At 36.6% G+C, this 25,783-nt stretch overlaps 2 protein-coding genes and 1 long non-coding RNA gene across 3 annotated transcripts; 2 read left to right on the forward strand and 1 right to left on the reverse strand.

Moving 5' to 3' along the window:
* The first annotated feature begins 168 nt into the window (after nucleotides 1–168).
* LOC144427299 (uncharacterized) lies at nucleotides 169–8,442 on the forward strand. The gene is made up of 3 exons (XR_013477859.1): nucleotides 169–1,505; nucleotides 7,448–7,667; nucleotides 8,045–8,442. It is a non-coding gene; the product is annotated as an uncharacterized LOC144427299 (long non-coding RNA).
* Nucleotides 8,443–9,475: 1,033 nt separating this feature from the next.
* LOC144427225 (uncharacterized) lies at nucleotides 9,476–12,719 on the reverse strand. The gene is made up of 4 exons (XM_078116090.1): nucleotides 12,660–12,719; nucleotides 11,805–12,025; nucleotides 10,647–10,966; nucleotides 9,476–9,897 (listed from the first exon to the last, which is right to left on the reverse strand). Exons 1-4 carry the CDS (start codon nucleotides 12,717–12,719, stop codon nucleotides 9,734–9,736), a joined length of 765 nt encoding a protein of 254 aa, XP_077972216.1. The 3' UTR covers nucleotides 9,476–9,733.
* A 7,083-nt stretch (nucleotides 12,720–19,802) lies between these two features.
* On the forward strand, nucleotides 19,803–22,966 carry LOC120339915 (uncharacterized). The gene has a single exon (XM_039408154.2). The coding sequence runs from the start codon at nucleotides 21,468–21,470 to the stop codon at nucleotides 22,218–22,220; it is 753 nt and encodes a 250-aa protein (XP_039264088.2). The 5' UTR covers nucleotides 19,803–21,467; the 3' UTR covers nucleotides 22,221–22,966.
* Nucleotides 22,967–25,783: the final 2,817 nt, after the last annotated feature.

Here is a 25,783-nt window from a genome sequence, read left to right on the forward strand (position 1 = left end):
CAGAATGTACTTTAGCATCCCACTTGAGTGATAAATATTTATACCATGTCAGGAAAATTTTATTGTTATTCGTAATATTGTGATGTCACGCCTCACGCTTTTTAATGCAAAGAGAGGTGGTGAGCCCAATCGTGTTCTTATGAAAAACTGAGGAAATGCTAACATCATCTGTCGACCAAGAGTTGGTGAAAGAATTCAAAGTAATGTACCAGGGTAGTAAAGAAAACAATCACCTTGTGCCTGTTCTTGTTCTCATCAACTGTGTCTTGACCTTCTAGTAAACCCAGATAATCGCAAAAACAGTGCGTGTTTTTCAACCTCATTCTATCAGTCGCTTCGGTTTTCTAATCTGAGAAAGCTCATTTATACAATCTGACTTTAGTTACTGTTGTCGTGAGCTTTCATGTATTTATTTTATGGAGTTTTTGTGAGTAATCGTTTTTTGTTCAGAACGACTGGATTCTGTGACATGATCAGATTCGACAGAAAAGGAAGTAGCAAATACAGATTATTTTGCAAGCTGAATCCCGTAGATGCAAATCCTATAAAGTTAGATAATCTTTTTATAGTTCAACAGTATGTAAAATGGCAGCCTCAAGAAAGTGAGTTATTGGAAAATAAAAAGATGTTATCGAGGTCACTTCTCAAGAGGGGAACAAAGGGAATCTGAAGTATGTATTTCAATTTCGTCAGCAAGTAATCTACCGAATAGTGCAGTTGGCAGCAATGAAATGTGTCAGATTTAGCCTAGCTATTTCCTTGCCAAGCTTACATACTTTATACAATTTCCAAGTGGATTTGTCAAGATAGGTAATACACTTTATTTCTTAAATCAGATTTGGGTCAGATAAAGTTGTTCCTGGAAGATAATCACATATTAGAGTCCATCACTGATACAAAACCAGGGAGTCCGGGATAGTTCACACAAAATTGTTCCTACAAGTTGTAAAAACTGTTTTGATTGACCGCAAATTGCTTGTTGTCTATGGCTATGGCCATTTATTAGCAGTCTACACTAATCAACTCGAAGAAATAACGTACCGGTACCTCGGATTATCTGATGTGTTTGTTTTCAAATATAAAGACAGTCAGCCATTAGATTAGTCACCTGGTGACTGGTTCAACTTGAAAATAGTTTTGGGCTTATTTAGTGCGAAATTGGATAGGATTTACCTATTTATCCCTGGCGAACCACAATCTCTCGTACGTATACCACTCCATATGTCGAGTATTATTAGATAGGTATGCATGCACTTGAGCTATTGTGAAAAGGACTCCTTTATACCGTACCTATGCCAGCTTGCGATACCCTGCCAGTAGCTGGTTTAGTTACAATCGCGAAAAAGCACGCTGTGCCACTACCCTGAACTTTTTTTTTGAGTCAATACCGGCAATTAAATAATGATCACAAATAATAGATTGAAACGAAAGCTACAAAAAGTAACGAAGGAAGCCATAATTCTGTAATGGAGGGTATTCACCTCTTTAGCGCCTCCACTGGATAAGTATAAGTATAAGTTTATTTCGACTCCATAATCAGCATAACAATACATTTGACAGATAAAAACATATAAATAAAATCGGATTATGAAATCAGGGGAGCAAACAAAACCTTAGATAAGGTTTATAACGTACAAAATATAAGATGAAAGGTTTTGCCAAGAGGAAGTGGTACGTGTTTACTCACCTAAAATTATCAAGTTATTTCACACACGCTCACATGCACCCACCAGCCACACACACACACAACCACTGAGAAGTTATTTAAGTAAGAATGAAACGCGATAAATTTAGGGTATACTATACAGTAAACAAAAAAAATAAATAAATAAATACTAGAAAAGAAAATTATCTGCCACACCATATTGATATTTTTGTAATGGTTGCCATTGCCAAATTGATCGATCTTCTAATCGTTAATTAGGTATATAAAAGGAAGATTCTATTGAAAACATATTGCCAAGCTGATTATAGTTGGAGTCAAATGCCAAGTTGCCCAACCAAAGTTGCCAGAATTGGGTGCATGAAGAGGTGGGCGAGACCATTTCATTCCCCAAATTAGAGCCTATTATTGCCAAATTATAGTCCAGATTGTAATAAGTAATTAAGTTACCGGTAACAGTAAAATTACTATAATTAAGTAAAGTAGGATGTGGAAATAAATTGGTTACAAAGGGTCTAAGTGAGGTTTTTCATTCTTGGGTATTGATTTCAGACAAGGATATGTGAATGAGGTTGTTATTTCACAGGATATCGGGAGTCTTTTTTTGTTTTTTTCCGTATGTGTTTTACTTCATTTAATCACTTTGAAGTAACCTGAAAAACAAAAAATAAAACTGCGAGTAGATGTTTCAATGATTGGGTGAAGGGGAACGCTCTGAACTATTTATTACAGGCAAAAAATAATTGTTTAATTAAATGGGATGTATTGTCATTATATAGCGATGGATAGAAGATCTATGATGACATTCTGCTTGGGACAGAGAAAAATTTATCACACCATGCAAAAAACACACAAAATTTTACTATCTATACCTTGGCCAACAAGTCAACTCAAACACCATGCCTTAACATAAAACGCATGCATACATAAATGATATAAAAACCACATCCAATTACAATGACCCACAGCAAATTAAAATCTGAAGGGGAGAATCCAACATAGCTCTACTGCTCGCCTAGTTGCAATAATTAGTAACCTTGCAGGAACAATATTGTACTATCTACAACCCTTATACCACCACTCAAACATAAGACCAAGCGTGTATGATAGGGACATCACAGCTAGAAAAAGATAAAAACACGAGCGTGAAGTGATAGAATGTGTGCAGTTATTTAAAGAAAATATCATCCGAGTACGTTAGCTACCTATATATTTAAAAAAAATATATATATACTCATGCATGTCACAATACCATTTCTTTGGTGCTGGACTAGTTCTGGCCAAGTCGTGGCAAGATATTATTATAGTCGTGGCACAATATTATTATAGCTGTTCAACATTTTCATTAAAACAATAATGTGCAAGTGTGGAGTGTCCCAAGTTTTTGTCATCGAATACCACCAGTAGTAATTTTTAATATTTAATATTTGGAAACTAAATGAGACTTGACTTGTTTTTGAAAAGATTTTTTGGACTTTAACGTCTTCAAATTTAAGGGAAGAGAATTCCAAAGTTTGGGTCCAGTAAAAGACAAGGAATGCTGACTCACGGATTTACTCATGAAAGGTACGAATAAATCAGAACTACTTCTTCGGTTGGAGGTATTTTTGACAAGTATGTCATTAAAGCAATTGGGCAGCGCATTATTATGGAAGTCGTGAGCTAGAGATAGTATTTCAAATTTCATCATATCTTCAACCTTAAGTATATTTAGTGATTTGAAGTAAGAGTCTACACTTTCACGTTTTCTTCTACCAAAAACTATTCTTAAAAAATTATTACAAATACTCTGCAGTTTTGAGACAAGTGTTTTATTACCATGAAGCCAGACTGAACAACAATATCGAATATGGCTAAGTAGTAATGATTGAAACATTGCTAGTAGAGCTGATTGATCAACACACTGGGATACTTTGGCAGAAATTGCTAGGTTTCTTTTTGTTTTACCAATAACATGCATTATTTGTGATTTCCATGACAGATTTTCATCAAAGATAACTCCTAGAAATTTTATTTCTTTCACTCTTTCAATTTCATTGCCATTGAGCAGTAGTTTTTTTGAACAACTCACACTTTTATGCTTGCTTGGATGGAATAATACAAATTTAGTTTTGTTAGCATTCAGAGATAATTTATTAACTAACATCCAGCTATGAATGTTGGTTAGTTCTTGGTTTGCAACTGTGAATAGATCTTCAAGGTTTTCCCCATGAAAAATCAAGTTAGTGTCATCAGCAAACATGATCGACTCAGAGGATTTCAGACACCTGGACATGTCATTAATGTAAGCTAGAAAAAATAATGGGCCAAGTAAAGATCCTTGTGGAACTCCGTGCTTCATGACACAAATATTTGTAGAGAATGAGTTGTCATATTGCACAATTTGCTTCCTGTCTTGAAGGTAGCTCTTGATCCAATTGAATGGAACGCCTCTAATTCCATAGTGATAGAGCTTACTTAAGAGGATGGAATGGTCAATGGTGTCAAAAGCTTTTGAGATATCAAGAAATATTCCAATTGCATGTTGTTTGCATTCAAACGCATTGGTCAGTTTGTGTACCAAAACATTAGCAGCCATAGCAGTGGAGTGATGCTTGCGGAAACCAAATTGATGCGAGTGGAAAACATTGTTAGTTTCAAAGTAGTTTGACATTCTACTATACATTATTTTTTCAAGAATCTTAGAAAATGATGGTAAAAGACTAATAGGTCTATAGTTTCCAAGATCTGAAACACTACCTTTTTTAAACAGAGGAAGAACTTTGGATGTCTTGAAGCTTTCAATGAATAATCCACTAGATAGTGAAAGATTAAATATATATGTCAGGATATCAATAATATGTTCTGGAACATATTTCAATATTTTAAATGGAATACCATCGATTCCAAAACTTGACTTGGGCTTCATATCGCGTATAATATTTTTTATTTCTAATGATGTAGCTGGCCTTAAGAACATGGATGAGGATTCTTGCTTCCCAAGATATGAAATGTAATTTTTGTCACAGCCAGCTGGTTGTGGCATACAGTCAAGCAGGCTTTGTGCCACTTGGGAAAAGTGTTCATTAAATTTATTTGCAGTTTGTGTATTACTGCAATCAAGTCCAATCAAAGGACAAGAATTTGTTTTATTTTTACCAATAAGCTCATTAATTGTTTTCCACACTGCCTTGATGTTGCCTTTGTGAGAAGCAAATTTAGATTTGTAATAATTCGATTTCTTTTTGTGGAGCAATCGAGTATAAAGGTTCCTGCATTCATTGAACTGTAATTTGTGCTTGTCATTTATGTTTTTATTGTTAATTAATTTCTTATAAAGTTTTTGTTTGACTTTGTTGAGTTTGCGTAACTCAGCATCATACCAAGGTTTGTTTGATCTGTTTGTCTGTTTTTTGTAAGGAAAAGATTGAGAGTAAGCAGTGGAGAATTTTTCAAAAAAATTTTCAAAGCAAGTGTTGGGATCCTGGATGCTGCTGAAGTCATCAATATCAATAGAATTCAGTTCATTCTTAAACGTATTCAAGTTGGACGAAGTAAACTGGCGATAAAGCGTTTCAATTCTGGTCTGAATTTGCTTTTCTAGAAGAGAGCATTGTACAATCGGCAGATGATCAGAAACACATTCTGCTAAAACAGCACTGTTAATTTTTTTATCATATACGTTTGTCCAGATATGGTCTATACAGGTAGCAGAACTTGAAGTTATCCTGGTGGGGCAGTTTATCAAAGAATAATAGGCCAGGTTGTGCATAATATCAACAAATAGGCTGGTATTCATATTGGACTCATCAATAAGATTATAGTTGAAGTCACCCATTATATAATTATAATTCAACCTGTTCATCTTTGAGAGAACTTGGGACAAGAGATTCCGAAAGTTAGCATTGTTCAATTCATCAGTTAGTGGTGATCTATAAATAGTACCGCAGGTTATTGTTTTATTTTCCAATGATATGTCAATGAATATAGATTCAAAAACCTTTTCGCACATTATAGTAATATCTTTGCGGACAATGTATTTCAAATCATTTCGAATGTAGAGACCAACACCACCACCTCGGTGATGAGATCTACTATTAGAGATAAAAACATAGCCATCCAGTGCATTGAAATGGCCATTTGTACCAGATACAATCCATGTTTCATTTACAGCAATTACATGAGGCTTACAATTCAGTGAATTAACTAGTGCTTCAAATTTTGTGAAGTTTTTGAAAGAGGCTAAAGATCTGATATTGATGGAGAGAGTCATGAAACCACTTAGTTTAAGGCTGTCGTTGAATTTAAGGGCATTGACATCACTGGAGCAGATATATTGATTTGAGCAATTGTACAAGAAAACACTATCAATGTTGTTGAATTCATCAGTATCAGTATTTGCTGATTCAAGAAACATTTTGTTAAGGTATTCAGGATCAAGAATTTTGGCAAGTGCCTGGGCTTCAGCTTTTTCTGTATGAAGGGGAACAAATAACTCAGATATTTCAGAATCAGAGAGACAAGAGAATGGCATACAGTCTATTTCACAAAGGAAACAGCACCAAGGTATTTCATCAGCTTCAGATTCAAGATTTTCATATTTTTGTCCAGAAATATTGGTACATTTTAAATGTATCCAAGAAGAACAAATGTCACAATAAAGAGCTTTTTGATTGATTCGAACTGATTTGTGGCAATTTCTACATGGGTATTTTAAATTAGTTTTCATGGCAGTGGCACAACAAAATAAAAGTAAAAAATAAAAATGAAAAAAAATAAGTTAAATATCTAGTCTGGCTATATAGGTTTCCAGATGTTTAAGAGATGGAGAACCATTGATTAGACAGCACTAGCCTATTCAAATAAGAAAAATGGAGATTATGAATGAGTTAATCGTTCCCCTCCGCTCATAGGCTACCGCTACGTCTTGAGGTTGGTCCCACTGAACGGGCAGCAGCCTTGGAGTAGAGGGGTCGAGAGAGAGTAGTGATATCATTTGAGGAAGATATTACTCGCCTTTTATCTAGGTAAGCGTAGATAATCCCATTCATTGTGCTCACTTTTTGTTTTCCGAAGGCTTCCTTGGCAGCGCTGAGTAGCTTGAGCCTGCTACGGGTCAAGGACTCAGTGATGGACAATCCGCTGCCTTTGAGTTCTTTTTTTCTACCATACACCATATTCTTCGTTGATCTTCTGACGAATTTGATGATGATGGGGTTCTTCGGAGATCTTGATTTTAATTTGTGAGTAATATCAATGTCAGTGTTCACAATAGGATGGTTGGGTTTAAGGCTGTCGTTGAGAGTTTTCACTACAAAGTCTTCGAACTTATGGTATTCAGTTTCTGGCACAGAACTACAGCCATGGAGAATCACACAGTTTCTTCGGCTGTATTGTTCTAAATCGTCCTGTTGCTTTTCACAAGTCTCCAGCCTGCTAATAATCTCCTGGATCTTGGAGGAGATTTGAGCCACGTCATTCTGGAACTTAATGATGTCCTGGGACTGGTTGCCATGGTCTTTAGAGGCAGATAATAGAGTTGCATGTGACATTAGCTCCTCTTGCTTGGCCTGGAGAGATGAGATAGCTGCCAGAATCTGGGTTTGGACTTCCTTGTTCATCTTGAAGTAACGTTAGTGCAGTAGTGTGATTGATTGCAAGGTGAAATTAGGTAGGTATGCAGATAGTATATCCAGTAAGATCCACGTACAATAATAGTACAGAAGGTAGTAGGCTATCGTACTTTCAGTCTAATCAAAGATTACAATAACATCTGCAAACTTAATCAAATAGCGAATAATCAAGTGAGCAGGACGTCAGACGACGACTTCGCGATTGTTACTCTGGCGCGTTTTTTTTATCTGTCTGTGTAATGGCTGAGCGTATCTTTAGCGACGATTTGAAATATCTTCCTGATTTTAGTTTTGATGAGTTACAGAATATGCTGAAAAGCATGCAGGCAATGGAAATAGCGCCAAGAGAGGATACAAATACTTCTGGGAGTCTTTCATCCACGATTACAAAGGTATGGTAAGTTAGGTAGGACAAGTAAGATTTTTGAGCGAGCGGGACATGATGTCACATGTACCGTAACCACTGTTATAATTTTGGGCATTAAGAACCTCAGTAAATAATGACTTGTGGTGTATATTTATTCATGGGCTATTCAGGATTCACCTATTTATTTTTATAGGGGATCTATAAGGCAGGGGCAGCTTATAAATTACAGCTTTTCTGGAATCTCCGTCTGCTGTTGGTATTTTTGTACAATGAAGGAGTTTGAAATAAATTAACTATTTAATCTCATTACGCCTAGGTTTCGATTTAACCATGCTGAATATGCAACCCTTGAAAGCAAATTAAGCTGTAACTTATCACTAATATGCATTATTATTTTCACAGTTTTCCCAGATGGTCAGAATTTTTTAATAAAGGCAAGATGTTATCGATCACAAAGAAAAAACGAGCCACCCCATTCATGATTTGTAACTTTGCGGCAGTCAATGTACTGAGTGCTACTTGCTCTTGCACAGTGGGAGAAGCAATTTGCTGTCATTCTTTAGCATTGTTGTACTGCACTGCGCATTTCAGCAATCTCCAACTAAAGAAAGTCCCCCCAGCTATTACTGGCACTATGCAATTACAATCATGGCATCATCCAAGAAGCGAAGGATTCAAGCAGCTGCCTATCCAAAAAATTATTATTCAAAATCCATGTTCGAAATCCATCAGGACAATTCGCAGCACTCTACACAAACAAACCTGGAAGAATCCTGCAATGGCAGAGCTTTTTAAATTTTAGTCAATATAATATTCAGTTAAATACAATTTTGCCGTCAAATCCGTCTTCTGTTGTAAGTATTTCAACAAATTTTGGACAAGCACCATTTGGGAGTCCTCTAGCATATCAGCAGATATGTGATCAGAAAAGTTTTGAATTCCCTCCTCTCCCTCTGTCTAGTTTGTCTCCACAGACTAACACGGTGTTAACAGAAATGCAACACAAAGTGATGCAAAATCCGACTTTGGGCAGAGAAGATTGTAAACACATTGAATTTATGACTCGAAATCAGTATAACTCTCCAATTTGGCACCAACAACAAAAATTTAGAATTACAGCATCCAAATTTGGCCGAATTTATAAACGTGTTTCAAATTTTGACTCCCTTGCTTCAAAACTTACTTCTTCCAAATTTTTTCAAACTGCAGCGATGAAAAGAGGTATCCAAATGGAACCAGAAGCAGTAAAATTATACGAGGAAATAAAAAAATGCCAGTGTTCCCCATGTGGATTGGTAATATCTTCAACCTGTCCCTGGTTGTGTTGTTCACCAGATCGCAAAGTTTACGACCCATCTTGTGATGGCAACCCATGCTATGGCTTATTAGAAGTCAAATGCCCAATGTCTGACACTTTTGACAAGGTTTCTTGTATTTTCAAAAATGATAAAGGGGAATGGACATTGAAAATGAATCATGATTATTATTTTCAAATAATGGGGTGTTTAGGAATCACAGGACTCAAGTGGTGTGATATCATTATTCTTTTACCATTGATCGCATATATTTTGATGATGCATATTTTCTGGACCTACAAATGCGTCTGGAATCCTTTTTTTATGATCATTTCATAAATAGAGTTGCATCAAACATGTCATCTTGAGGACAAAAATTCTTCATTTTGTGAAATGTCTAAAGCGTAATTATATATCAAGAGAAAAAACTTAAGACGCCTAGGCATTTATGTAATTTATTGCTTTAAAATGTAGTAACCAGTTGCTTTGGGCTTTCAACTATTTTTCAATAAATTAGTATTTTGTGTATTCGTTGAAAACAGGTGAAACAGGCAGTACAAAAGGCTTTTCTGAATTTTCCCTTTTTTTACTGTTAACCTAATAATGTTGTAATACCCACACCATCTGCTGTATATTCAAACAAAGCTAAGATCTTTGAAGAGACATAAAATATGTCCTGAATGTATTTGATAAACTAAACTGCTCGAACTCAAAATAATTATTCAACAATAAACAAACTAAAACTCAAAAATAAAACTAAATACCTACTTCTAAAACAAAGGACCGCTGAAGTTGGTTAATAAGCAACAGTCCATAGTTGATTAACTGTTCCTAGCTTACTCAGTGGTATTCTGCCTTCGAATAACTGATATTCTTTCACCCTTCCGATTGCTCGTTCTACGTGGACTCCAAGTAAAGCAATCTTGCTGGACCGCAATGCCTCATCATATGTGAACCGCCCTTTCACCTTTCACTTCCAAGTGACTCCTGATGGCGAATCCTTTGTCGCACATTACGGAATCCCCTCTTTCAAGCAAACTCAAAATTCCAGATCTCCGGGTTATTTCACTGTCTGATATACTACTACAAAATAATAAACTGACAAAAGTTATTGGACCATGGGGAGCAATACCCAATAAACATTTTAATGTTGTATGGTTTTTATAAAATGAGAAAAACTCACTTTGGAGCATGAGTGAAGATGGTGACTGGCAAAAAAATTTACAACAGTCAAGGACTATGCATGTAGATCCTTAACCTTGGTTTTTGAAACACTGTGGCATATTTTCATAAACCTGCTCACGAGTAGGCCAAATTGGGATAGACGCCAAGGTAAAATAAAGAAAACTAGCCCATGTGATAACTATCCGAGAGACAGTGGATTGTGATATGCATAAAACATCACTAAGATGGATCTTATCAAAGCCCTGTCTCAGACGACACAAAAATAAAAACAGTTCATCAGCCAGTGGAAGCGATCGCTTCTTACAGGGGTGGTCTAAAAAATCGATACTTCCATTACTAACTTCTTCGCTTACAGCAGAAACTATCCGAGAGACAGTGGATTGTGATATGCATAAAACATCACTAAGATGGATCTTATCAAAGCCCTGTCTCAGACGACACAAAAATAAAAACAGTTCATCAGCCAGTGGAAGCGATCGCTTCTTACAGGGGTGGTCTAAAAAATCGCTACTTCCATTACTAACTTCTTCGCTTACAGCAGACCATAGTGTTAAAAGCACAGTCCAACAATATGTTGAAAAAGTCAATCAATAAACAATAAGAACTAAAGCCAGTATAATATTTAATCATGCAGCTTGACGCCTTGAAACGTTCCATACCGAATTTAGATATTGACAGCTTTGAAACTTGAGTTTTTATATTCTCAATTTCTTTCAAAGCTTGCTCAAGTTTTTTTTCAGCTGTTTTCACTACAATGCAGTAGTTGTGAACCACTTGAGTAGGATTAGTGTGATTAAAACTCAGACTGCTGGTCCGACTGCTTGGTACAGTGGCATCAGTGGTTCTGAACAAATATAATGAAATTCATTAGCAAAGAAATCACATATTCATCCTGGGAAAAGGAAGGATGATAAGACGGCTCAATTATATGACGAACCAGATATCGTGAAAAGTCATATTGTACCCAAATTACTGCTTCAAGTATTGAATCCTCTGCATTGCATGTATATGTGTAAATCAAAAACAAAATTGTATTTTTGCGCGTTTCAGTGTTGCTGAAAGTTTGTGTACTCACAAAAAGATTTGAGTCATTTTTTCCAAATGAGTTGAATCTGGACCAGGGTGGTCCAAACCCAGGCCCGCCGCTCCATTATCTGTGGCCCGCATCACATTCGAAGAGAATCAAAAAATCGCATTTCGTAATAAAATTAATCAGAAAGATATTTTTACATATCGTTACATCTCTAATGGCACTGAATTGACTAGTGTTATGGCTAGCTGTGAGGCAACTAGCGAAGTTAAATGATGTGCTTGGTAGTCTAAATTAGTATCTGGCTTTCTATCTTTTTGGTCGAGAATATATGCTAACAATATAGGCATCATAGAAAACTAAGAATCGAATGCGGATTCTATTAGCCAGAGCAGGCTATGTCTTATGACTATGTGTTTGCACAATAAAAAGTGTTTGTTTTGTATTGCACTGTTTACCTATTCTTGGCACTATTGTGGCCCGCGAACAAGGAAAAAATTATTTTGTGGCCCGCGGAGCCGACAATGTTGGACTACCCTGATATTCTAGACTTTGGGTCTAAATATTTTTTCAAATTGGTTAATTTTAAATTTTGGTTTGATACTAGTATGGTGGTATAGTCTAACTTAAAAAATGATATATTCTGTTTTACCTCAGTCTATTTGGCAGTGGTCTCTCTGCAATTAACTTTGTCCAACTAAATTTTGATGGAACTGAGTTGTGGTGCAAACGGCGTCGACCAGAAGGCGTCTCATAAATGTCTTCGGGTCTGAAATGGTTGCCGCAAACTCGCGTGCTTGGTGTAATCTGTTTTAATAAGTCAATATAAACTAGCTGATACGAACTGAATAAATAACACCAACTAAAGTGAAGCTAGGCTTCAAGGAATCAATTTATGCCCACCTAATAATAATATAGGTTATTAAGTTTAGCTTGATTCCCATAATCAGTACACCAGGAAGATACCGGTATTGACAAAATAAACACTTAGGGTGGAGATCAAAAAGGTAGTTTAACCTCGAATCGACGTTGATTAGGTGCGGTCGTTGCGGGATGGGTGGTTCATGCACTGCAGGCAGCGGTAACTTCTGCGTACCGTACGGATATCAACAGCATATATTCTGGTTTCAAATAGGTTATCAATATATATATATGGGACATTCCAAGCAAAAGTTGAATTCCCTCAATTTCTTAAAAAGTTGTAAAGTATTGTATTGTAAAGTGCAGTGGGTAATTGTTTGATATATTTTTTCTGATGATTTACACAAAGTGATCTGAAATATAGAAATTTTGGGTCTCCGGAAGTACTCGCCCTCAAGTACTTCTAGTGGGCGTAGCATAACGATTTTATTAGTATAATATTTGTAACGACGATTTGAGTACGTCATCCAAAAATTACATCACTGAAACGTCACAATCACGTCGTAGAGCTTGCTGAGGTATAACTATAATCGTCCGAAATGGCATCTGTGCCGACTATAATGAACTCACTAAAGTCAGCGTTTACTCTCTTATCAGTATCGTTTCTACTGCTCAATTTCGGATGATTGTCTGCACGACCAGCCATACCTATACTTTGGTGGGCCGTATTACGCCACTGCGACTTCACAATAATGTAATTTTTGGATGAAATAGTCAAGTGGGGGTTAGGAATGACATATGCAAAAATTGTTGAGCCAGGCCAACTAGAAATAGGTACTTGCGGTGACCCGAAATTTAATATATTCAACATGTTTTGTGATGAATCCTGAACTGAAGTGTTTTGATTGTCTGGTACAGTTATTTCATTTCAATGGGATGCACTCACCACTGAATTTAAGTTTATAAAGCTCGGATGTCTGCAATGCTGTAGATCACAGTGGTCGGCAACCACCGGGCCGCGGCCCATCGCCGGTCCACAGAAAGGTGACACAAAAAACGTATGATGCCCTAATACAGTAATAGCATTGTTTCCTTTATGTGAGGTCAGGTTTTCAAAATTGACAACTACAAAATCGAAGTAGGCCTAGCGTAAGAAACACATTACATGAATAGAGTATCACCTTTGTTATTGAATGTATTGTAAAACTACATTTTCTAATGTATATAATTTGTATAGAGGTGGTCCGCTAAAATTTTGGTCAAGCTTCACCAGTCCGTCACTGAAAAAAGGTTGCCGACCACTGCTGTAGGACATGTCATCGCCTATCTAACGATTTATTACCAAAATTCTAAGAGATGATAGAGAGTGCTGTCACTCAGTCACGTCCTATAAAGTCACATTCACATACATTGTGCCCCATTATTGGCATGGATATACAGTGTTACATCAAGTTACTGCTAAGCGTTATGAATACGCTGCCACTGCATCTCTGATTTCTCTGCGTGGGTTCGCAGGTTCAATCCCATGCAGGGATGATTATATGAGAGAGGATTGCTGGACTCCTCGTCGCCGTTGGGTGGTTCACGTAACTGCTGGTCGGTTACAGCTTCCTCTACCTCCATCCTTCCGAAAACAATCCCATACCCGACTTGGACCATCGCAGCAATTTACATTATAACACAGTGAAACGTTAATATATGGTGGATTCGCTGTCCTGTAGAGTCACGCTATATTTTAATATATATTTTATATCCTCTAAGTAAGTCTTTTTTGTAAGTTTTGTGCAATTTTGTTTCAACCCCCATAAAGCAACTGATTGGAGATTAACACAAGACATGCAGCTGGAAAAGTAAAAATATATTGCATCTAACAACATGCATGCAAAATCACTTGGAATAGCCCATATAATTATATCTTATACTCATATATTAAATACATTACAGTGTTATATAATGGCAAGATCAGCAACTTTTGTATTAGCGGAACAAAAATGTTCTCGTACAGCTCATAAGTGAACATCCTGAGGTGGAGTGCAAAAAAACGGACAAGGTGTCAGTTGAACAAAAGCATTTGGCTTGGAAGCAAATCGAAGCCAAATTCAATGCAACTGGCACCTTGTGTCGCAGAACTGAAAAAAACTTGAAAGTTGCGTGGAAAAATATAAAAAATAAGGCCAAGCAGGACAATGCTCAGAGGAAACGTCATTTAAGGGGGACTGCAGGTGGTCCTGATCTGCCTTGCGATGAGCTAAGCGAGAAAGTGGAGGGTATGTTATTTGCATTTTTCACATATTTGTAGATCTGTTCCAAATATGACGTGTTGATTGATACAACATATATATCTTGTGACTATGAATGCATATCATCAAATGTACCTACTAATTTTCCTCAATTGTGTTTAACTATTTTCTCTATTCAGACTTGATTTGCTTTAATTATCAAATTGTTTTTCAGCTCTAATTCCAAGGCAGATCAATTGTCTCACGAACAACTTTGACGATGACTATCAAAGTCAAAGCTCATACTCACCACCTGAAGAAGAGACATGTATGTTATTAACAGTTTATATTTACTGCCAGTAATTGGTGGCATTAAAGTAATATGGCACCACAATATATAACCGAGTTTCTTATGCCTCCGAAATACTAGTTCTGCTTCTCTCTGTATTCATGAAATGCATTTTGTGTACGTATGGTTGCAAAATTTACTGCTGCTTGGATATTCGTAGTTTCCACATAAATTTAATAATGTCTGTTTATAATTTCATTAACCAGCCTTTTTCGATATCAATGAGCAGATATTTACCGGTAATCATTTTGTAATATATATGCAACAAGGATATCTGCAGTGCCTAAAACGAATTCTTCATTTGTTGTGTCACTATCTACAGCTTAACTGGTGAAATAGTGATATTGTATAATTGAGATTCCCAATTTCTTTTTGCTTTCCAGACACACTTGCCGCTGTCATCTTCCTCAGCTGGTAAGTTCAATCATCAAAAAAATATTACTAAGATCCGCAATATAGGACTAAATTTGATAAGGCTCAATGAACTAGTGCAGGGATGGCCTGACCTTTTTAATGAATAGGTATATATACGGGGTGTCTCAGGAGTAAGTGTACACTTTAATTTTTATTTGCTTTTCAGGTATTCATCATAGATCGTTCATTTCTTCAGAAAATATAGTATGGATAGCTAGTAAAATTTAGGTATTGTTTGTATTTTCTTCAAACCACAGAATGAAATGGAGATTAACCCAAAGAAAAAGGTGCAATTTATGCAATTCATCGTAAGTTTATGGAAATTGGATATGTAGTTGATGCATAAGGATGAGGAAGACCAAGGATGGGATGCTCCTAGGAAAACACTCAGTGCTTTATGAATGCTTCTTGCCTAACAGCAATTTGTACCTCATTTTTGGGTTAATCTCCTTGTCAAAATGCAAACAATACCTTTCACTAGTAGTTATCCATACTATGTTTCCTGAAGAAATGAATGATCTATGATAAGCTGGAAAGCAAATTAAAATTGAAAGTCTATACTTTTTTTTTGAGACGCCCTGTATATATATTTGTTAAGGAGAAGGACTGTGGGTCATATAATCAATATCTGCTTGAATGAGAAACTTGCTTTTTTGTAATTTCAGGCTTCATGGCAGAGGCGACTTTCGATACTCAATTTTGACGGTTGACTAATGATTTGAGGTCTAGTACCGAGAATTGTATTTCATTTTACTTTTGTTGTTTTTCAGGTCAAAAATCAACAGTTTTGCAAAAGACATCTGAAGTTGCAAGTACAGGTATTCTAGTGATAATTGCCATTCAGATGCAACATATATCCCACTTGGGCAAGACTCTCTGTTTGTTCAGAACATATGGATAGTTTATTCACATGATTATGATGTTCCCGTCCCTGCAATGTATGTTTTAAAAATACTTTTATGATATAGTAGCTCAGCAGTAGCAACTTGACAACTTACTCAGATAAACAGAACAGCAGTATTATTGAAAGTTTAAGCCGTATTCAATTCAAGAACTGTTTTTATCGCAAATATTGACAGAAGTAGCTTAAACGCAGGCAGGCATTCAATTTGAGAGCAATATTAGTTTAGTTATCATGTCATGATAGAAAATATCAGTAGCGGCATCTTAACATTATTTCTAGATAGACAGTATGGCAACACAATGGAAGACTTGAAAAGAAGGGTTTTAACAGAGAAATTGGAGGCAATGGTTGAGGAGAGGATAATGAGAAGGGAGGAGCATGTCATAAAAATGGAGTATTACCGAAAAAAATAGCAATGTTGGAATGAAGCAGTTTTTTTCATTGTTTCATCTGTTCTTGTTGCAAAATGGTGAATTAAAACATTTCTTTGATAATAGATTATTGTTAAAAAATATTTGGTGGGTATGTCAGTGCTGATATTATATTTTCTAATAGTTTCTTGTAAAGTCTTTCTAAGTTTTAGAAGTTGTATCCCACAATGAAATGTGTGTCTTGTCGCTAATATCCAAAACGGAGTGTGACCTTGTTGGAACATATTAGCAGTAATAAAATCAATGTTAACAGTTTACTAAGCAGGAATTGAAAATTGGTGAATAACTAGGAGAGTGGTCAAAAATATTGGTCAATAACGTTTGCGCGAGCTTGATGACCTGCTTGAGATGACTGTACTTGGTGACTTTGGTGTGTGTCATCACTTGTGTCTACAAAAGCATCTTGTTCCAGGGATTGGTTTGTTTTGGCAGCAAAATTATGCAGACAAGCAACTGCCACAATTATGGTTAGCGTGTTGTCCAGCCTCGTCCTCATTTTGTATTGAAGTACTCTAAAACGTTGTTTTAAAATACCAAAGCACTGCTCAATTCTAGCTCTGGTGTGGATGTGGGCCTTGTTGTATCTATTTTGTTTGCCACTTGCAGAGTTCAAAAGAGGGGTTAACAAATACGGTTTGCAAGGGTAACCATTATCGCCTAATAAATAACCATTAATCCCGTTTTCCTCTAGTTTATCATGTATGATGCTATTTGCAAAGATCCTGGAGTCATGTGTGGATCCAGGCCATCTTACGACGATGTTAGTAATGACTCTGTTGGAATCGCATATAGCCTGAACATTTATAGAAAAGTATCCTTTTCGATTTCGAAATATCTCCGCCCCCTGGTGACTGAATTGCCACATGCGTGCACTCAATAGCTCAGCTCCAATAACCGACGGAAACCCAGCCACATCAAAAAAATCTTGTTTTACTTTAGACAAATCTTGACTGAAAAAATCAATAAATGAAGTCTTCCGTTTAGCGAAGCAAGTCGCAACTCTGTGAATGGATCTGCGTGCGGTATGTCGACTCATTCCCATCAAATCACCATCTGTCATTTGAAAATGGCCACAGGCGAAAAACCGTAAAGTAGTTAGAGGAGTTGAAGCATAGGTGGGAGGGCATGCTTGCGAACAGTTATTTCGACATCGTTCTTTATTATATCGAATAAAATCAGTACACTATCCTTCGAAAATCTGTACCTTTGTATGAACTCCTTCTCATTAAACAGCCCAAACGGATCTTGCAAGTCACGCAAATACGTTCTCAAAATCACCCCCGGCCCAATTCCTCTTCATCTACTATTTCCACAATGTCTATAACATCCATTTTAAATTATTTCTAATCACAAAAATTACACGGCTTACAGATTTCACTTCTTCAATCACAGAAACAGCACAACACGCTCTGCAGCTAAAATGGAGTAACTGTTTACAAACGTATCACTATGGAAATACAGGGTCAAAGGGCAATACGCCACGACGTTTTGGTAAAATGCCTCGTGGCATGGAAATTAAACCAGGATTAGTCAAGTAAACAGTAAACTAGGTTTTTGATCTCCGATTAGGTTTTAAAGTTAAACTGAGTTCAACAAATCCGGTATCAGTCTTAATCCAGATTTAACTTAAATGAGGTTTTTGATCTCCACCCTTAGTCTATTAGTCTACAGAATCAGAAGAGCCCCAACTAAGATTTGAAAAGAGCAGAAGTTAAATTAATTTAATTAAGTGATTCAAGAGTCTTGCTGCACACTAAGACTCACTGCAAGACTCTTGAATCACTTAGGACTGTGGGATAGTTATCTTTACTCTTGCTACAGCAACCTTGCATTGTATGCATACCGGCACAAAAGCATGGAAGAAGGATAAGTAGTTAGTCTCGTAGAAACCAAATCATTAGTTAAATTTTTGTTGCTAAAACTGTAAAAGAAAGTCGTAGACTGTGCTCACCTTAAATACACTCACATATAGCCTACAACCGCATAGATATAGCCTAATAACTAAAGTAGAAGCGAGAAGAGAAAATCAGGGTCAAAACTAAAATTAAAACCAGAAGAAAAAAATATTTGACACAAAATACTGACTTACTTGAAAATGTTTAACAGGATCGCGACGAATACTGTGAATCCACGCTCTCTTCATTTTTTCATTTTTGGGGAAAGAGTGGAACGATAAGTCTGGTGTGTAACGGCTATCGCCATTACATAACGGTACGCAGCAATGCAATTGCAATCGAAAAGCCCAAACCAGTCCAACGTCGCGGCGAAGCAGAAGACAGTACTTTCCCGCGCACGCCCACATAAAAACAAAATGGCGACGCTCAGCGGCGTTAATGAATACCCTCCATGAATAGCGTGTGGCGTATCGCCATGTGAGCCACAGTTGCGCACTTGCTCCACATAGTGGATTGGAATGGTGGATTGAGATGGAAAGAGAGCTATATAGATAATATTGAATAGGCTGTAGTGTAGATGTAATTGATATGATAATATTGTTTTGTGTGGGTAGAGCAAGACTGCAAAGCCAATTAAACTTGTCAGAGCTTTCGGCTAGTTAGGTTCCCCGTTGTTTTGCCACGTTGTTCTTGCGCATTTCAAGCTATGGTAAATTGTTTCAGTCAAACCTGAAATTTACAAAAATAGTTTTGAGCTAATTTAACGTGAAATTATTGTGAAGAGTACGCCTCTGTATCGCGGGCTCCAAGCGTTGGAAATACGCTCGCCCCCGCAGCTCTGATTATTCTGTATGGGTTCGCTACCGTGCCTATTCTGGTTAGTCTTCTGTAATAGAAAAAATTCTGCGGCCCTTTTTTTGCATTAGAACCCTAGTTCTGTATCACATAACTTGGTACGAATTTGGGTACAAAGCTCAAACAATTATACAGCCAAACCTAAATATATATATCCTGTAGAAAACCAGACAACCTTACAACATCTATTCCCTTTTACACCATACACTAACCTGCTCTGAAAATATCACTGATACCGGTACCATACTCGCTCCCATACCATTCGCTGGTTTAGTTACAATCGCAAGAAAACATAACATGGGATTTACATATTTATCCCGGGGGAGAGGAAAGCCGATAAGACAGCTTAACCGTATGGCGAACCACGGCCTCTCGTCTGATTGCCATTCCATGTCGGGTATGGGATTAGTTAGTTATTTGTTTTCGGAAGCATGGACTTGATAGTGGAGGAAGCCGTAACCGACCAGCGGTTACGTGATTCACCCTACGACGGCAAGGATTCCAGGAATCCTCTCAAACAAAACTATCCCCGCATGCGATTCGAACCTGCGAACCCACACAGAGTATTTTGGATAAAACATACTTTCGCCTCCAATGCCGTATCTCCATGCTTAGATCTCTGTTATCTACGACGTGCTATAGTCAGTCGGCGTATTTCCGGCCTTGCGGCTCTGTTATCTTCTTGTTAAAGTTGGATCCAATATATGTTGGATACAAGATATCTCCAATCTTATGACTCTATTATCTTGTGTTTGTTGAAGCGAAAGGCGTTTTCATCTTGAACGCATAAATGCACGAGGTGAGAACCGTAGTGCAGTAGTTGTTCATAGAAAACATGCAACACTAGTTGAACGCGAGTTACGGTAAAGCTAATGAAAAGAGAGGGATAGATTTTGTTATTGTCAGAAAAGCACATTTATTCATATATCTTCATAGAATTAACGGCAATGCAGGAGGCAATGAACAATGGTGAGAAATGCGATGCATTTAAAGACTTTGCGATCAGGGCTATAGAAACGGAGAATTTATTATCCACAACGACTCCGCTGTTTATTTTGGCTTCAGACACCGTACAGTGAAAGATTTGGACTACCTCAAAACTGCAATAAAACTAAATCTGATATGAGAAAAAAAAAGGTGGCATATGTAAGCCATCTTTGATAACTTTATATACCGTATCAAAATATCTAAGTCCTTTAAAATATCATTTGTAAAATATGCAGATATGGTATATCAATCAAAATGGTGTACTCCCGTGGTATATAGTAGGGTTTTAGTAGTCAAATTTGAGAAGGGATTCTCGAATACAAAGAATTCCTGCTGCAAATCCTCGAGTTTTCAGATATTAAGCATCCACGAAATCCTATTTTTCAGAGATATGTCACATGCAAGCTTTTTTGTGCAACACTGATTGCGTCGCAGTCAGATAATTGCGATTTCATATATGAAGTTCATCAATAATAACAGTACTGTACTCCGATAATCAAAAATGTTACATCTTGAATTTCGGATGTGGCTGCTTGATAACCAGTGTTGGTTCCCCGGCTTCCCTTACCCAGTGAAATGTGTATTCAATACTATTCTTTTGCAATTTGCATGTTATTTTATAATGGGCGAAAAAAATAAACTTGTCAATGACCAATCTCGCTTAAATTTTTTCCATTGATCTTGCATCAGCTTAGATTACGGTGGTGTTCAAGGTTCGACCTTGGCATAACATAAATGGAATAACAAAATTAGGAACATCTTATTCCATCGGATATTTGGGCGAGTTGGCGAAACTGATTTACATATTCAAATTAACAATTTGCCCCAAAATGTTCAAGCACTTGCCGATTAAAAGTACTGCATGCTAAGCTAATTCTAGTGTTTGGTTTTATAAATTTGTGCTTTTTATTCGGACAGTTCGATGACTGAAAATATAATATTTAATATCTGATTATAAATCTGCAGATAACAGAAATGTAATCTCGACCTACCTCCCTGCTATCGCTAATGTCTTACCCTGTTATCTGCGCTTATACTGATATTACTAGTCCACTTCACGGATTTCAACGGGGGAAGGGAAGTCGCGAGAAGTCAAAGCTGGTTATCGAGCAGCGACACTCAATGATCTAATATCTGATTAAAAATAGTTTAGAGAGTCTTCTAATCTAGAAGAAAATATTGATTAATTTACAACAGACCTAATATTTTATCATTATTTTTTCACTTATTGTCAGAGCTACCAATCCCAAATAATATGATAAGAGTTTATACAGTTGTATATATATAAGCGCCTCCTGACGAAGCTGTTCAGATTATAACCATACAAATCGCTTTTTACTAGTTGTGTATATGAAGTGGTTTATATGTTCAGCAGTATCTAAATCGACAGGGTCATTTTCATGGATATGAGCGGAACATACTCTGCAACAACAAGTAATGTTAAAGAGCCACCAGGAATGAATAAATTCAAAAGACCATACTCGTGTGAGATATGTGGCAAGTGTTTTATGCGGCCCAGTCATCTGAGTAGGCACGTACGAATTCATACAGGAGACAAACCATATTTCTGTAAAATATGTGCAAAGCGCTTCACACGCTCAAGTGCTGTAAAAAATCATATGAGAACACATACTGGGGAAAAGCCATACTCTTGTGAGACATGTGGCAAATGTTTCGCTCAAGCTAGTTATTTAGATGTCCATGTGCGTATTCATACAGGAGAAAAGCCACATTTTTGCACAGTTTGTGGAAAATGCTTTACGTCTCAGGCGACTTTGTTTACACATATGCGTATGCATACCGGTGATAAACCGCACTCTTGTGAAAAATGCGGAAAAAGCTTTGCACAATCAAGTAGTTTAACAAGCCATTTGCGTATTCATACTGGAGAGAGGCCGTATTCATGTAAAATATGTGACAGAGGCTTTACACAATCAAGTTCTTTAAATAACCATATCAGAACGCATACTGGGGAAAAGCCATATTCTTGTGAGAAATGTGGAAAATGTTTCACGCAATCCGGCAATTTGAAGTGTCATATGAGAACTCATAATGAAGAGAGGCCACATTCTTGCAAAATATGTGGAAAAAATTTTGCTCAATCCTCTACATTGTCGAAGCATTTTAAAATACATGGTAGAAAAACGACTTAGGGATGCAGAATTGTCAATTTTAATCTAGTACTCTAAAATGGAGTATACCAACCCATGCTTGTGAACACTTTCATTTTGGAAACAAACTGTGGATATTTGAAACTGGACCATTGACAGTGTGTTATGTCAGAATAAAGTCAGAAGTCAATATATATTGATCGAGTGTTTATTTTAATCGCAATAGATAAAAACAAATGACATGTTAACAGTTCAGAAGTATTCTTTAATTTAATTCTTTCCAGATAACACCAGATTTTAGGTTATTTCCTATCATCTTAAGTATTAATAGTATATAATATATACTGTTTCAAATATTTTGTGTTATATCACATTTGATTTAGTTCTTTAATTATGTCATTGGAATTAGATCTCCTGCCTGTTTTATAATATTAAAATCTTGTTCCTTCGTTGTCAAATGAACTGATTGATGATTTGTTTTTCTTTTGTTTGAATTTTATTATTTGCGATTAAATTGAAATTTTATCGCTCGTTAGCATTTTGATTTTTTTTTAAATATTTAAATTCTCAAACTTTTTGCTTGTCAGTTTTGATTTTGCTGTTATAATGCCAGATCATATGTCATTTGTTGTGTTGCTCATTTTATTTTTATTTGAAGAAATGGCACATTTATTTACCTCGATACAAACAACCGTTATGTCCGGGGACACTGGACTGTTTTTACACTGGAGGATTTGCCCGTTTTTATTACCTGATATTTTTTGATCAATAAATAGACGTTTGAAACATTTGTGTATTATCTTTGTAAATACTGCTGCGACTCATTGGCCTGTTCTTCCTTTTTGGGAAATAAAAGAAACACTGAGCAAAAAGAAAAAAATTGTTTCGGCTATATTCTATATTCGGCCTGGGCAAAAATTTCAGAACATATATCCAAATGCTCTCATAACTAGACATGGGTTACCTGGAATGCATTCCTATTGGATAAATCCATACAACCTTCGTGAGATATTGGCTGTCTTATTAATGACTTTGCTAGTATATAGAATTTCGTTCCTATTTTGCGTGAAAATCAAATAAGCATAAAAATTCTTCTTTCAAGCAGCACATATCTGCTAAACCGAAACACATCCATTAGAATCATATTAATCATCCGGTGCATTCGATTCCCCAATCAAGTAGGGTGACGAAATCAAAATAATTCGAACAATTGTTTAATATTGACCAAATAGCTAATGTGAGTGAAATACGTAAACGAGGGAACCCAACAATCGCTATTTGTCGAGTGCGACGGTCTTCCGTATTTCACCATGCGAGCCGCTATGGACAATGCATGGCGATTCCCTTTCTGTAAACATGCGATATACAGGAGAGGAGCATTCACCCAACAGTAATCAGTAGTTTATTTTCTTACCATACTAATATACAAACCGCATATACTTACCACACTTGATATACAAATTGCAATAAATAAATTAAAGGCATTTCACGGTGAGGGGAGCCGCGAGAAACCAAATTTGGTTATCGAGCAGCAGCACCCATAAGCAAGTCTAAAAAGAAAATAATGACAACAAAAAAAGTCGGACTGTGTATATACAGTATCATATATACATTAATTCGAGAATAAATATAAATACGTCAAGGCATTCCAACCAGGTATGCTCAGTAATCTCGCGTTTCAACAACAACAAAACAAGAAACGCCTCCGTGCACCAATAATCTAAGTAGCCATGACGATAGCTGCTTTGAGGTAAAGTCCCAATGGTACCATTGTGAGGTGACTGTGGTCGTAGGTAGAACATTGTATGGTGCAGGGCTACAGTTGTTTAGGTATCAATGGTAAAAATGAAGTTTCACGAACAGGAAGCCTACCAGTAGTAAGATATGCATGCAACGATAGTACCGGTAGTCATAAATAAGTTAACCTTTTATGGTAAGAAGAAAATTGAACTGCAGTGTGTAACTGGAAGGCACATGATCAATGAATAAATGGTATTCTACAAGATCAAGGTAGGATTAAATTTCATGTGGAACTAACCACTTCATACAGAACATGGAAAAAGCAAAGGTAGGTAGATTGATAAAAATCTAATGTCAGTCAATTTATGACATAACGATGCCAAATGTACAAAGATAAAAAAAAATTTACTATCGAATATGGTTTAACATCAAATGATAGTGATGATATAGTCCGGTCGAATCGGGCCCTAACATTGTTTTGGGACATAAAGTTTTTTTTATTGTTTAGACATAATGTCGATAACATAAATAATGATACCCAGGTGGGTGTGGAATATATAATGTTGAGCAATTTTTTTTAAGTGGATTTTAAGTATTCGTACAAAGATGACGCACATCCTGAAGCGTAATACAATCCAAGATCCATCGACAGCATCTAGACACTTTTTTTTGCGCTCTTCAAACTACATTTGCTTTGCCGCGGGCATTTCGTTTTCCTACTTCAAGCTTAGGGACTTGGGAAATATTTTATTAGCTAGAATTGGATTGGAATATTTGACCTCGCCTTCCACTCCGAACAAGGCCATGTAAAACCATCGACTGGTATCTAACGATGTGTAACGTGTTTTCTTTTGAAGGAAACGGAACCTTTCAGGTGCAGCATTGACTTTGGCAAAATTAATATATCCTTGTGGAGATAGAAGGTATGCGTATGCGAAACCAAGATGTGCACCTGTTATGCCAACATAGCCCTGTTATGCCAACATAGTTCAGTCAAACATTTTGAACACTAGGACATCACACACATTTTCCTGCGTGCTTCCGTTGTAAGTAGTAACGCGCACATGCATCAAATTCCACTTGTTTATTAGGCTATAGGTTTTTGACGAGCTTTTGTGTATGATTTCATTCCATAGAATTTGTATGCTGCTGACTGCTCTAATGAATACTAGTTTCAGGTTTTTCATTCATTCAGACCGTGTTTTGAAAATAAGTTTTGTAATATTGCGTGTTAGTTTCCAACATCCATAAATCGGGGATGCCAGTAAATCTTTAATACAAAAAGACCAGTATCATCTGCAATAAAACAGCAGTACCCACTCAAATGACTGCTGGATACTCTGAGTATCTGCTCCATCGCGTGCCTCTTACCAGTTTACAGGAGTGCCAATTGGTATCTAAGCTCAGCCAGAGACAAAACGTTTCGGACTGCGGTTGGTGTGACAAAATGTTTTTAAATATATATTCTACAATAAGATTATTTGATTGCATACTACTGAAAGTTACACCTTATATGTCTTTTCCCATTGCGCTATTCCTTTACTGATATTCGATAATATGACGCTCATCTGACATAGTTCTTCAAGTGTGTAGATAGGTATAATCTATTCCATGCTGTTCAGATGGGAATGCGCGAATATATGTAAGAATCGCTAATATTTGTTTGCAATGCGATGAAATCCCATATTGGCATTTTTGCCTCTCGCAATTGCTGTATACTTATCGGAGAAGTTCTGTGGCGTAGTTATCGAATGAAAATAAATCGGTCATACATAATTTATTAGTCATCACAATATAAGCACTTCAAGAAAAATATGACATACATGTAACCAACAACAAATAATACTTTGATTGTTTGACAGGAG

This window comes from Styela clava, chromosome 9, assembly GCF_964204865.1.
Source record: "Styela clava chromosome 9, kaStyClav1.hap1.2, whole genome shotgun sequence".
Lineage (NCBI taxonomy): Eukaryota > Metazoa > Chordata > Ascidiacea > Stolidobranchia > Styelidae > Styela > Styela clava.